The sequence below is a fragment of the Podarcis cretensis genome (assembly GCF_951804945.1).
Source record: "Podarcis cretensis genome assembly, chromosome: 1".
In the NCBI taxonomy this organism is placed as follows: Eukaryota; Metazoa; Chordata; class Lepidosauria; order Squamata; family Lacertidae; genus Podarcis; species Podarcis cretensis.
This window is the reverse complement of record NC_137170.1, coordinates 40,783,510-40,797,500: the sequence shown is the minus strand read 5'-3', so window position 1 is coordinate 40,797,500 and position 13,991 is coordinate 40,783,510. Positions and strand designations below refer to the sequence as shown.

Genomic DNA, 13,991 nt, shown 5'->3' with positions numbered 1-13,991 from the left:
AAGCTTTATTCATTCTTTCATATCCCCCCCCCCAGCACTGAGCTTGGTTACATTCACTTTTGCATTTACCAGCTGCATTACTCGAAGCCTGCAGAATTTTAACATAGCATAGGCTTCTTTTCAAAAATTGTTTTTCCTATAATTATTTATGGCTTGATCCTGCCACAGTTAAACATGCTGGTCTCTTTCACTTAAACGGAAGAGAGTTAAGCACGTGCTTACTTTCCCCAATGACATGGATAGGGCTTAACAATCGTTAATATTGGTTGTATTCTGCCCATAATATTTTACCTTAAGAGACAGAATAATTTGAAAGCTCCTTCTAAAATGGGAACAGAAACACCTTTGTGCTACGTATTCAAAATTGCCTTAACTAGGGTCATTTTAATGTGCGACAGCAAGAAATGCAACTGAAACGCTATCACTTTATGGATGTAAGAGAAAACATATTGAAATTAGTGAGTCTACTCTGAATATGACTAGGCTGGCTACTGCCCTTTCAACTTTATATGAATGTTCTTAGTGAAAAAATACTTTAGAAGAAAAGAATATATGCATATCCTGGATAACATTCCTCTGTACAGGGAAGTTTTTAATGTTTGATGTTTTATTATGTTTCTGTATATACTGGAAGCCACCCAGAGTGGCTGGGGCAGCCCTGCCAGATGGGCAGGGTACAAATAATAACATTATTCTTACTAATTATTATTACATGTTCAGTCAGAGCAGATCTAACCATCATGCATGAAAATAATGAGCTATCCAAGGTTCAGGACTAAAAAAATTCTCTCTTTAGCTTAATTATAATTCTATCTTGTTATTTGTAGCTAATTGTAATTATATGAAGCTAAATATTTATTAAAAAATACTTACGGATTGATCCTTCTTGTTCTTGTAGAAATTTTTCCAACACTATTCGAGCCATCAGCGATGGGGCAAAATCCACCTCAGGGGAAAGATGAAGAACAACTTCAGCTGTCTTTGAAATGTGGTTCCATGTTATCACTTATATCAACAAAGGGGTGTTAGGGATTTGTTCTATATCACTCCATTTATCCTTTCGGAAACATACACTTACCTGACCTAGGATATAAATCAGGTTACATCACAATTACCAAGACTTTTTAAAGTTATGATCTCATTCACATTTATTACATGCTTTCTTAGCCACATTTGTTTTTGTTATTTGTGGTGTTACGTTGCAGGATATTTACTTGTGCAAAAAACTTAAACTACAGTACTCTGTTCTGTGACTACCATCATGTTTGAAGAACACTGCAAGTGGGACCTATAATCAAGTGTCGAGGTGGCCTGCTCTTGTCCACTGTTATAGCCAGTCATACCTTCTTTCTGGATTCTCCATTCCATTACTCCTCTGTCGTTTCATGTTCACCACCACAACAGACACTGTGTGGCCACTGAGCACGCTCAACCCTTACTGGGCTGTTTTATGGTGGCCTGCTTGAGTCCCCCCTCTCAATATTTTTTTTCTACTGCAGCAAATCTTGGGGTTCATCCAAGCATTTTGATACCTCCCTCTTTTTCAGGAGCAGTGTCATATCTGTCATAACTCAGGACCAGTTTTAGTATATATGATTTACCGGGAACCTGAATGGCATTGTGGCAAGGAATATGAATGAAGCTCTAAGTGGCCTTTATCTCTCAACTATTTTCAACCTAAAGCACACAGTTTAATGTACACTGCATGAAGCAAAAACCAACTAACATGCAACAATAGCTTCCACTTATCAACAAAATGTGCACATGGAATGCAAAATACACATACACAAAAATGCACATACATTTTACCTAAACAGACCATTTCCACATTATTTTTAACAACAATGTAGAATGAAGGATGGATTTTTAAAAATCTTAAATAAAAACAGACCCAGCAATATACTGCATTTTCATTTAGATGATACAAACCTATAGGTTCTGATTCTTCAGGCAGGCAATTAACAGCATTGTAACACATTTTTTAAAGGTTAATAAAAAATACCCAAATCGAAATTACTTCCCTCCAAACCCAAATCTAGTATATTTCAGACAATTTGTTAAAGAGAAACAGATAGGCTGTTGTTTAACAATCTCTTATTGATAATCACCAAATGTAATAAATCACTAATGCTAATTCAAGATCAACCAGTGTGCTTTCTAGAAGAATATTAAGGTTATGAGAAAAAATGAATCTTATGTACCTCAGAAAGGAGGTTTTCTAAAATATATTTAAGATATACAGATATTTTCTGAGATAGACCCTGTTCCATTTAAAGGCATGTATTTATTTAAAAAATGAGCTGCAGTATCCTCTGAATATCAGCATTTTTTTTAAAAAAAATGCAAATTACAATACTCTAGTGAATAAAGCACTTTTTACTTCACAATAGATGACTAAACCTCACTTGCATTTTGACAATCATTATTTTCTTGATGTTTTCATGTGTATTAATATACATTTTCATTTCATACAAAATTAGAAACTAGAAAACCCTAAAAGGTGCCCTTATTTGTACATATTTTTTCCAAATAAATATATGTACTTGGATGCCCTTAAATTCCCCAAGTAGAAAGGAATGCTTTCTACAGAACTGCTTATTTCCAGTAACCCACATCAGAGCTGACATATGAAAAATGGTGAAATTACTGAAGGTAGTCCAGCCTGAATAAGGACTACCTTATTAGTTCAGGTACTTGCATCTGCCTAATTTTCATATTAATCATGCACCCATCTTTCTCTGAAATAGGGCCATCATGCTTCATGTCAGAATTTAGCATGTAAGTAAAATTCATAGTGCTTCAAATCCCACTAGAAAATATTTGCCTGGTGTGAACTAATTTTATTATTCTTAACACACATCAGAGTTTTGAGGGTTGTTGTTTTTTAAATTAACCTTCTGGATGCAGAAAATTAACATATCTAATACCTGAAATTTTACAATAACTTGGACACTGAAAAAAACAAAACAACAGAGGCCTATTCTTATTTAAGAAGGATGCTACGCATTGTAATGCATCTATGTTATATATTTCTCATCAATTTTTACAGTTTCTACTGATTAAATATATATTGACTCATAAAGTATTACCATTATACCAATTGTCAGCAGATGCAGGAGTATGCCATTTAAATATTAACTATCATATAAAAATGGCAGCTTGATTGTGTAGAAGCAGTGATCTCGTGCTTGTTACTGCCACATTTCCCTAATGCACCAGAAGCAGTCACAAAAAACATTACCTTTCAAATATACCTGCTACTTTGCTAGCAGTAAATTAAGTTACTGAAAATAACTTTTTCTTTAACCATAATTTTATCTCCAAGTTTCTTTTAAAACCAAATGAAACCTAACAATATGAATTGTTAGGTTGCACATATATAGTATATGGTTAAACAAGTGCTTCCGGTATTAGAAATTAAGTGTATTATCTGCATGTGAATAGAAACTGCATGTACAAAGGGAAAATGCAACGGAAAATATATGCCAAGAAGACTACTAACATTATATTACTTTGCACCCACGAGGTACTCTGCTATGACAATCTCCATGCAATGCATGTTATTTACTAAGGATCTGTTCCATTACAATATTTCTTTGTTTAAAAGGAAAAAAGAGAACGGTGTAACTTGAAACATTATGTCAGAAAGCTCAAGAAGCATCCTTTGGCACTAATACAAAGCAATCCCTTTCGTATGTTCACTCTATTATTACAATGTATAGACACTTCATAGACCATTAGAAACATCTAGTAACTGATAGGTAATTGCTCATTTGCAGACCACAGTAATGTAAATCAGACAGAAGCTTACAGAAAAGACATACTTCCTTCCTAATGTAACATGTAGGAATAGCTTCTACTGTTCCGCTTATATTCCAAGTACATAATTTTTAATGTAATTTCCCACCTTTTACTATTTAAAAATCAACACAATATCGTGCATTTCAGGATATTCTTCTAAGGCTTGTAGAAGAATTTCAAAGCCTATCAATTAAGATAGTTATTGCTGCAAATCAATATATTAAGAGATTAAAGTTACATCTCTCCCTAGATAGACATCTGTCATAATTATAAACATTTTGTGCTGTAGCAGAAAAGCTGCTTCTGGAAATCTTCGCCATAAATAAACTAGGGGTAGATGGAGCTGTCTTCACTCTGGTCCACCCCTAAAAGCACTGATCATGGTCCAATCTTCCTCAAGCTCATTGGATGGGTGATGCAGCCAGTGTTTAAGCAAGCCCATCAGGGACCTCAGTGCCTACAATCTAAGCTCCTGTCCATCACTGTCCACCTACACTGGACATAAATCTGTCACCACCAAACTGCAAAAACTTATTGCACCTCTAAATTTGGGTAACTATAACACAAATGTCAGATTATCAGTTCTTTGAACTACGGTGTACATGAAGAACAGAAATTAATATTAAACTGTTTCCTTTTGCTATAATTTACATGCTAAAAGGAAGATTTTAAAAATGCAATTGTTTTGACACTTATTGTAAAATCTTACATTTTGTTTATCTTTATGAAAAGAAAACTTAACACGAAATTAAATTCATTAATTATTAAAATGCTGAAGTAGATGAAAGTAAATCAGCATTTTAAAATCAGCATTTTTCTTCTCTTTCTAGATTTCTTTTAAAAAGGGAAGAGGAAGGAACCTTTCAATCAAAGAATAAATGTGCTATTTGCACATTCACCTTGAAGGTAAAATATTAATTACATTAACTGATTAACTAATAAATGTATTTTGTTTAATTACTGTAAGTACTGACAGACAACAGAACAATTTTAAATGTGTGATGCATCTTGAAACCAATTATAGTTTTAAATAAAAGTCACTGAAGATAAGCCTCTTATGTTTACCAGAGAAAGATGATTTTTAAAAATGTTTTACCTCATTGGCCAGGTCCAATAATACAGGAGAAGCTGCATTTTTTATCACTCCATTAAGGTACCTAGACAATACAAAAATAAAAATAATATTGCAGATTTAAAGAAAAGGTCATCACTTAAGTCTTAAGTCTCTCTTTTTCTTTCTCCCTCTCTGGAAAATTCCAGGAAGAAACTGATTGAAGAAAGTAAAGTTAGCTTAAAATATAATTTTTTGCAAAACAGTTCCTGGTGACCAAACTCTACTATTGCTTCTCCTTCATGAGCAAATCAGAAATATCTATGCCACTTCATTATTAAAGTCCTACATTTGAGGTGCTGATTGTGGCTTGTGGATGGAGTAGTCTGAAAGCTGGTCTCAGTGGGCAAAGTCAGGCACGAACCTATAAGGTGAGCTCACTTGAACTGCTCCTCAGGCTGGCTTTCAGACTTCAAACTCTCTGAATTTCTACTCAGAGATGCGTTCCATTGAGTTCAATGGTGTTTTCCTGGTTAAGTGTGTACAGGAAAATCCTGATTGTTATTATTTACCTCTTCCCGTGAGCTACACCAGGCAGTATGACTTTTACAGGCAGTGACTATTTAATGTGTGTCCAACTGGCACGCGATCACACATACGCCCGTTGCTGCTGACCCAGAAGTGGCCCTAAAATGGGACGGTATTGGGCAGGAGCGGAACAGGGTGGCCTTATGCACGCTCCAGTGATGTGTGCTGAAATGGAACCCCTGGGCAAAATGGTTGCTGCCTGTATTTTCTTGATCATACTTTGTACACATTCAGCTCCAACAAATATTGCCACAGGAGGGACAACATTAAAGAAGGCAGTTGTGATGTCCAATGAAAAAGAGCAGTGTATTTTGATATCCTGCAAGTCAGTAAAAGCCATTAACTTGAAGTGTGGGTGTACAGGCAACTCCCTGTTTGCACGAGGGTTGCATTCCGGGTCATCACGTGTATCAGTGGAGTGCATGTTAAGCCCATCCTGCCCCCACAAGGGCCAAAAACGGCACGCACGGTTGTGTGCCAATCAAATGTGTGCAAAATGGTCGCCACTTTTAGTTCATAAGCATGTTCCTGCAGGTTTGTCTTCTCAGATGGGACCCCATGACCCTACTTCACAAATATTTGAAAACAATCTTTTGCTTTCTATAAAATAGGTATCTGTACCCAAGTATGTTTTTTTTTAATAGCTAGGTCAAAGTTCATAATTATAGTTTAAGATATATTGGCTTTGGTTCATGACATGATAGGCCAAACTATGGTCTGTTCTTGACTACAGTTCATGGTTAGTGAGGAAAGCACTTAACCATGAGTCCCAGTTCAGACAACACGTCAAGCCAGATTTAGCTCAGGGAAGTGCAGAAGCTAAAAGGACAGGGAAGAGTGAAACAGCTGTGAGTTCCTTTCCAAGAGCCCACATGTTCATGTGATCCTGGCTGACCATGTCAGGTGAACCAGGACATGTGAATGGTAAATGTCCAAATTTTGGTGAACGCCAACCATCTCAGGTCAATTCTGTGAATGGTTCCAAGTTTATATATATATATATATATATTTCCCCACATTTCAGGCATGAAGAAGTAAATGCTGACAGTCACAATGAGGGGGACTCACAACATTCACCGGGATATGAATTTCCATACATTTATAAAATTAGTCAGAATTGCCAATATTCATTTTGCAAATGACACACCTAGAGAACTGTACTTTAATGGCTAAGATGATGATTAGCCCTTGGATAGTTGATGCAATGGAACCAGAAGTTGCACCTGTTGGTGGAAGACTCCCTTGAATGCAGTTCTACTCAGGATGCTCCCACTGGCAGAAAGGAGAAGATGTTTAAGCTTCCCCTTGTTTCCTCAGAGCCATCTCCCATGCTGTTCCAGAGGAACTCCACAACCTTCCAGAGAAAGGTTTCTGGCTACATAAGTACCTTCAAGAGGAGGGAAGAGTCAACAAATATTGCCTCTTTCCTCTCGTTCAATCAGGGGGATTTATCCATTGGAAAGGAGTCCCTCTGTTTGCAGGAGGCAAATTCTGACAAGAGCTTTCTTTTCCATTCAAGTAGTAGGTGCATTGGTGTTTAGGTCTGCAGTATCACCATTTCACCACCAAGAAGACCATTCACAGTTTGTATGGACTTTTTTTTAAAAAAAAGTGCTGTCACATCACTGGTAGCTGCCATGGAAGCCAGCATGTGGGTGCAATGGAACATAGAAATGAATGGTCAGCCTCCAACAGAACCCACGAAAATGGTGACTGAAGTTGACTGCACTCACACAGGTGATACCCATCCTCTGCTTTCTTGAGAATCACAGGTAGGAAGAGTGCCGTTGTGTTCAGGTTTTGTTTGCAAGCTTGCCAGGGGCACCTGTTTGGGCACTGTGAGAACAGAGTGCTGGATTAGATGGGCCTTTGGCTGATCCAGCAGGGCTCTTTTAGCAAGTAGTATGTGGACTAAGCTGCAGAACGCTGTACCATGCTAGTCATACATTCTCTGGGATGCGGGTGGCTCTGTGGTCTAAACCACCAAGCCTCTTGTGCTCGCCGATTGTAAAGTTGGCAGTTTGACAGCATACCATCACGAGTAGATCAATAGGTACCGCTGCAGCAGGAAGGTAAATGGTGTTTCTGTGTGTTCTGGCTTCCATCACAGTGTCCTGTTGAGCCAGAAGGGATTTAGTCATGCTGGCTACATGACCCAGAAAAGCTTTCTGTGGACAAACGCTGGCTCCCTTGGCCTGAAAGTGGAGATGAGCGCCGCACCCCATAGTCGAATTTGACTGGACTTAAATGTTCAGGGGTCCTTTACCATACATTCTCTCATGCAGTATTTTGCAACATCAGTTTCAAGTAGCTAAACAAGCAAGGCTATTGTTGTCATTATTATCAGAATGAAAAAGTGGTATATTTATTGGATTATTATTATTATTAGTTGTTGTTGTTAACATACCACCTTCTGGCCAAATATCACAATGTGGTTTACAGTATAATAATAAATACACAATTAAGTTGTCAAGCTACCCTAGAGGCTCTTTATCAACTGAAATGTAGGGGAGAAATTGAAAACAAAATAAGAACTACAGGAAGAAGGATGCATATGCTGCAACATTAAGAGAAATTGGCACATATCCCCTTACTGTGAAATATCTCTCTCTCTCTCTCTCTCTCTCTCTCTCTCTCTCTCATATGAAATATAAACCACAGCACTTAAGGGTATGCTCGGATGAGAATATTCAGAATCCGCATGTAGTCAAATGGGTGGCTATCGAGTTAATTATTCCATTGTTGGAAATAGTTACCATTAAACTCACTAGGGACCAAACATATCTCCACCATGTTATGCATTTTACCCTGAACCTACTGACCTGTTATTCTCAGTCCATGCTCCACATTCATGCTGACCCTGATATTTGCAGCACAGGTCAGAAAATGACCTAAGCAGCTTGCTTTTGGAATTTACATAATGAATGAAAAGAGAAAAGACAACCTAGATTTTTTCTCTCCTAGAGCTCTAAAATTACAGTTGGTCTTGGGGGACAAAGAGACAAGAGTATTTTAATGATAAATAAAGAAGACAGACTCCCAAATTAATATTTTATTGAATGAGAATTCTGCTTATTTTTATTTATCACTTACACAGCCACCTAAATAAATGAATTGAAGGATCATTGTTTATTAACATAGTGCAAACATTAACATATTTTACCTAATAAGTAGCTTGCACCTTCCTTATTTAAAACTTTATTTAAATAAACATTAAAAGTGCAATATATATTTACTCAGAAGTAAATTCAACTATGTCCAGTAAAGCTTACTCTCAGGTAAGAGTACACAGGATTGCAGCCTAAATATAATAAGGTTTCCTGGTGAAGTGATGCTTTGTAATGACCCCTGAGATACAAATTATCGTGTTAAGGAAACAGTCAACAGACCATTGGATAATCTAGACAGAGGTCATTAAACAATGATGTAGCCAGCGTAATAATCCTCAGCTATGGTTTGTTTTCTGTAGCCATGTTTTAATGTTAAGGACAAAGACTAGCCAGAAACCAGGATGCAAAACCGTGATTTGAAATAGGTTTCCTTAAACCATTCTTAAACATTGTGGATTCACTTAATAAGCGCCATCAGTGGAAGCCCTGGGTAAGCAACAAGATCCCTACCACCACCACATTGCATGTGTGGGAATTGGCTCTGGGGGTCAGAACAGCATGTGCGGGAAGATTAGGGGGATCATTCCACAATGCTTGCACAGACAGAATGATTGGCAAAGTGCAGTGTTGAACTCCACCGTATACTGTATATGAACTGAACAAACACCCGCCCTTAAATTTCTCTGCTTCCAAGATGGCGAGCAGGTCTTGGCGGTGTCCCCCTACCCACCCACCCACAAGATCAGTAATTAACCCATTATTCAATGTACATTCAGAAACTTATCCAGGGAACCCCAACAGATCTATGGAAGTAATTGCTGTATTTAATGTGAACAAAGAACATGCAAACTTCAATACTCAAAACTGTAGTATGGAAGCTGGTTTGTCAGTGGATTGGAATAAGCTAATTTTTCACATGTGGCTCAGTGGTCAACAATAGAAGAACAACTATTAAGGTTGGAACCCACAAGTAAGAAATGAGGCTCTCAAATGACCTAGGGGGCTGGGAGTGACTTTTACCAGCTCCAGATGGTTCACAGACTATGGACCCTTTGGGACAACAATTACTTGGCCATTGTACTCCATGTTCTGCTAACTTCCAGACTGGATTATTGCAGTGTGTGGTACATGAGCCTGTGCTTGATGTATTCAGGAACTCCAACTGGTTTAAAATACAGTGCTAGATTACTGGCAGGGGTTCCATTTAGATCTCAGATAACCTCTATTTTAAAGCAGCTACACTGGTTGCCACTTCATTTCCAGAGCCAATTCTAGGTGCTCACATTGGTGTGTAAAGTCCTAAATGGTGGCAAATACCTAACAAACCACCACCTTCCTTACAGACTTCTCTGTGTGTTAAGATTGACAGAGGGGGCCCTACTTGTTGTTCCATCTCCCTGAGAAGTGGTTCCCAGGGTGGTTTAACAATCAATCCTCCTCCATAGAAAATTCCAGGAATTTAAATTTTGTGAGAATAGGGGTCTCCTAACAACTCTCAGCACCCTTAATGAACTACAGGTTATTAAAACTAACAGTAAGAGATTAAAACACATGTTGTCAGCATTCTTACAACAGCTTATTTTAGAGGACTGTTTTAATATTTTAATACTTAATAATTGTGTTTTTAATATTCTATTGGGAGCCGCCCAGAGTGGCTAGGGAAACCCAGCCAGATGGGAAGGGTATTAATTCAATAATAATAATAATAATAATAATAATAAAAAATTTGTAATAATATAGGTTATTTTTTATTTTATTTCCACAATATTTATACACACTGCTTCATTGTGATGGAGTCCAGAAGTTGGTCACAAAAAACAACACATTATCAATAAAAGCAATTAAAAACAGGTATGTTTCTGTGGGATGAGGGTTAATAGTTTGCTTTGTTTCTGTTTTTATTGTGTATTTTGTGTTTTCACTTTGTAAATTTATGCCCTGTGATCTCTGGATGAAGGGTGGTATCTAAATATAATAAATAAATACAGCACCCCGAATTCTTTGGGAGCAGCCATTACTGTTTAAAGTGGTATCATCATGCTTTAAATGTATGGTGTGGACGTTGTCAGAGTAGCTGTTTTATCCCATACTCATTATGGCTCTGTTGGGGGGAACAGCAGAAGTTAGCCCTAGCACATCACTCCTCACCTTAGCTGCACTGCCACTGCAAGCTGAACTGACAATATTTGCTGCAAGAGTTTTGTAGGTTGATATGAGTCACAGGTCTAATGGGGGTGAGGGGATGGGTGGCTGTAATTATGCCTGCTATTAAAACAAACATAAAAATATAACTGCTAGCTTAAGTTAATGGATTTCATGATGTTAGGCTGGCAGTACCAATTTTTATGTTTGTTTCAAGGATGCTCAGTTAGTTTTAGGGTGGCTTTCCCCCCAATTTGTTTGTGATGCTTAGTGACAGGATTTTGATAAAATTTACTGCATTCTTTGTACATAATTTTCCAATTATGATTGGGAGGACATTTGGTTTTGAAAAACCAGTATACAAAATAATAATAACAAAGAAAAACTGAGAATTTGGATAATAAGGAGTATTAAATTCACAGATCTCGGTGAGAATTATCCCTGCGATTGATACACAAGATGAGATTGGCTACAACAGTTAACAGAGTGAATTGGGTGTTTTTAATAACATCTCTCGTGACATGTTTAAAAACAAACATTCTCACAGTTCTGGGATTAAGTAAAATCAACATTACAAACCACGTTTTATGCGTAACATTTTAAAAACAAAAAAGTTACACTACATGATATTGTTCCCATTTGATTCATACATTATACATCATTTTACATAGTTTATGTAACAAGGACATCATAACACACAAGTCTATATAGTAACAAGACCCAGCTGATTTACTCTGGCTGATCTACTCACTATGTAATTTTTTTTCCTAATCTGGGAGCAACGAAATATAGCAGCTATAAGGAAGACATTAGAACCACTGTAGCTACTTTAATATGAGGCAACAGATTGTAAATGGAAGAGAGTATAGTACACTTTTGCTGGTTTTTGCATTGGTGAATATCTATTACATAATAGATTCATACGTGTACTATGTAGTCAGCTAGGGCCAAGTTCTAAAATGCTTTTGTTTATTAGGATACTGTTAAATCATAAATATCAGACATCTATAATCATAGGTACAATCTCACTGTGCAGACTTTACACATGTCGGTCTGTATAGTAAAATTTTAATTGCACATCTCTACGAGATATCAATACGCCCCAATTATGTGGCTGAGAGGTCTATGTCAATAGAGCTACAGACAACATATAACAAGTGTCAATTACAATTTATTAACTCCAGGTGCACATAATCACATAACAGTTTTATGAAATGACATATTAAAGGTTTATGCCTCCTTTAAAAGTAGTATTTGACATCATTGTTTCTAAAACAGGCACAGTCCCAAGTTGTAAATCCTTTATATCTGGATACCATTTTTATTAAATAACAGAATAGCTAAAATTATAAATGTTTCTTACAATGTAGGCACACTTAACGTGGTAAATATGTGTCACCAGTACTATTCATTAGACTAAGGAAAGCGTGAAACTTTGGGTGGAATTCAGCGTAGTGGTAAGGAGATCGTTGCATCAACACAAGCATTTGTGTTTACTCAAAACAACAACCTTCCCTTTCATCCTCCACCCACAGTTTTGGAGGTTCTTAACAGCAGATCTGGGAAAGGCATGGGGGGGAGGCACACAGGAGGAGGGAAGCCTCATTGTGGTGGCAGGGGTCTTTGTGCTAGCTTTCACTAACAGAACCTGATAGTTAAATCTGCCCCTTAGCATGTAAAATAAAGAATACTGCCACAGATCAAGGTTAAAATCCAGCAGCAAATTATATGCACTTAAGCCTCATGGAAGTCAGTGGGACTTCCATATGCATAGCGGTGCACTGAATTGTGGTCTAGAGGTATTCTCATGAAGTTGGCTAAGTGCCACTTATCCTGGAAAGCTTACTGGTAGACCTAAAACGGTAAGTCTCCTAACACAAGGAAGCATGTTCTTTAAGAAACCACAGACAATGAAATTATGATCTGTAACATATTTTGGATCACAAATTAGCAAGTACTCCTGTTAATGGTCTTAATTCATACCTTTGATAGTAAGCCTCGGTTGCCTCCGGAGTGTGATGCTTGGCATGTGTTCTTTTGATTAATTTCTTTAAAAGAAAAACAACAGAGCTTTATGATATTCAAAAAGAAAGCCAGCACCAAACATGAATGCCCAAGAAAGCCCTGAAATCCTAGATTAATGCCTGGAAATTATTTTTCATTTATTCATTGAATGAAACATCTTTTGACTGTACTGCAATACAGCATATATGTAAAAGGCAGCAAGGTCATAGTAATTGAATCTAAATAAGTTTGCTAAGGGTTGCAGAGGGCAGAGAAAAACTTGTTCTCTCTTTCAACCTTTATATTAATTTCCCTTCAAATCAATTCCACCCAAGTCCTCTGCACTCTGGTTTTACAATTCAATTGGCATTTTTAACCAGGAAGAACATTGCTTAAAAACAACTTATTTGAAAACTACAAAAAGTAATTCCATTGAGACTTGCCACTTGACTGACACCTGTCATCTCATGATAAATGACTCCATTTTCTGCCTCTCTTGCCTTCTGCCACTCCGGCAATGGTCATTTATCATCATCTCTGTCAGCCATGGAAAGCGGCACTGACAGTGCAAGTCAGCAAACATTTAGCACATGGAACCACGCAACACAGGGAAATTATTATTGTCAGAATAATAATGGTTTAGCATAATTTATTACAGGTCCACCAAATAAGCAAAGGCTAGATGTTATTAGACAGATGGATGGGTAGGCTTGGCAGCCATCCACTGAGACTCAGGCGGTGCTTGAAGTGGAAAGGGGAACATCCTCCAAACCAATCAGAAAGCTGGCAGTTCAATTACAAAGAAATAAAGGGACATTCATCATTCAATTAGGCACCTGTCAACCCTCACAAAGGAGAAAACTTCTAACCTGGTACTCCTGGGAGAAGATGCTCAGCAGAGTGGACTGCGATTGACTGGAACAAATAAAAGAAGGACAAAGTTAATTACTGGAGTGCACTGCAAAGAAACAAAAGAGAAAGGAGCTTCAAAGGTAGGCCTGCTGCCCTGTAATCTAACAGAACATGAAAACAAGTGTGGAAAAGTTGTTCCAGATGAACACCTCAGACAAAGGCTTCCTACTGCTAGGTCAAGGAGAGAGTGAGAAAAAGAGTTTATGAGGAAGGGGCAAGGGGGGCAAAATGTAGCATGAGTTTCAAAGCAAATGGGCATCTTGCTTTGGTGATTCCTATCCACCTTTAGAACCCACAAAGTGGGGTATCCTTAGCATGTACTGAAGACGGGAAGGAAAACAAAGCAAATTCCCATTAGTAAGAGAGGGAGCTAAAATTCCATT

The 13,991-nt window shown here is 37.5% G+C and overlaps 1 protein-coding gene across 6 annotated transcripts in view; it reads right to left on the bottom strand.

Annotated features, from left to right (window-relative positions):
* Positions 1-13,991, bottom strand: part of CDIN1 (CDAN1 interacting nuclease 1) — a 131,124-nt gene that overhangs the window by 83,998 nt on the left and 33,135 nt on the right. For 5 of the 6 annotated variants that reach the window (XM_079955316.1, XM_079955317.1, XM_079955315.1 and 2 more), the window contains exons 2-5: positions 13,566-13,611; positions 12,676-12,740; positions 4,898-4,958; positions 874-946 (exon numbers count right to left, since the gene is read on the bottom strand). The exons of the other annotated variant lie outside the window; for it this stretch is intronic. In XM_079955316.1, coding sequence (XP_079811442.1) covers positions 874-946; positions 4,898-4,958; positions 12,676-12,740; positions 13,566-13,611 — 245 coding nt within the window. The remainder of the gene's footprint in view (positions 1-873; positions 947-4,897; positions 4,959-12,675; positions 12,741-13,565; positions 13,612-13,991) is intronic. 6 annotated transcript variants of the gene reach the window in all.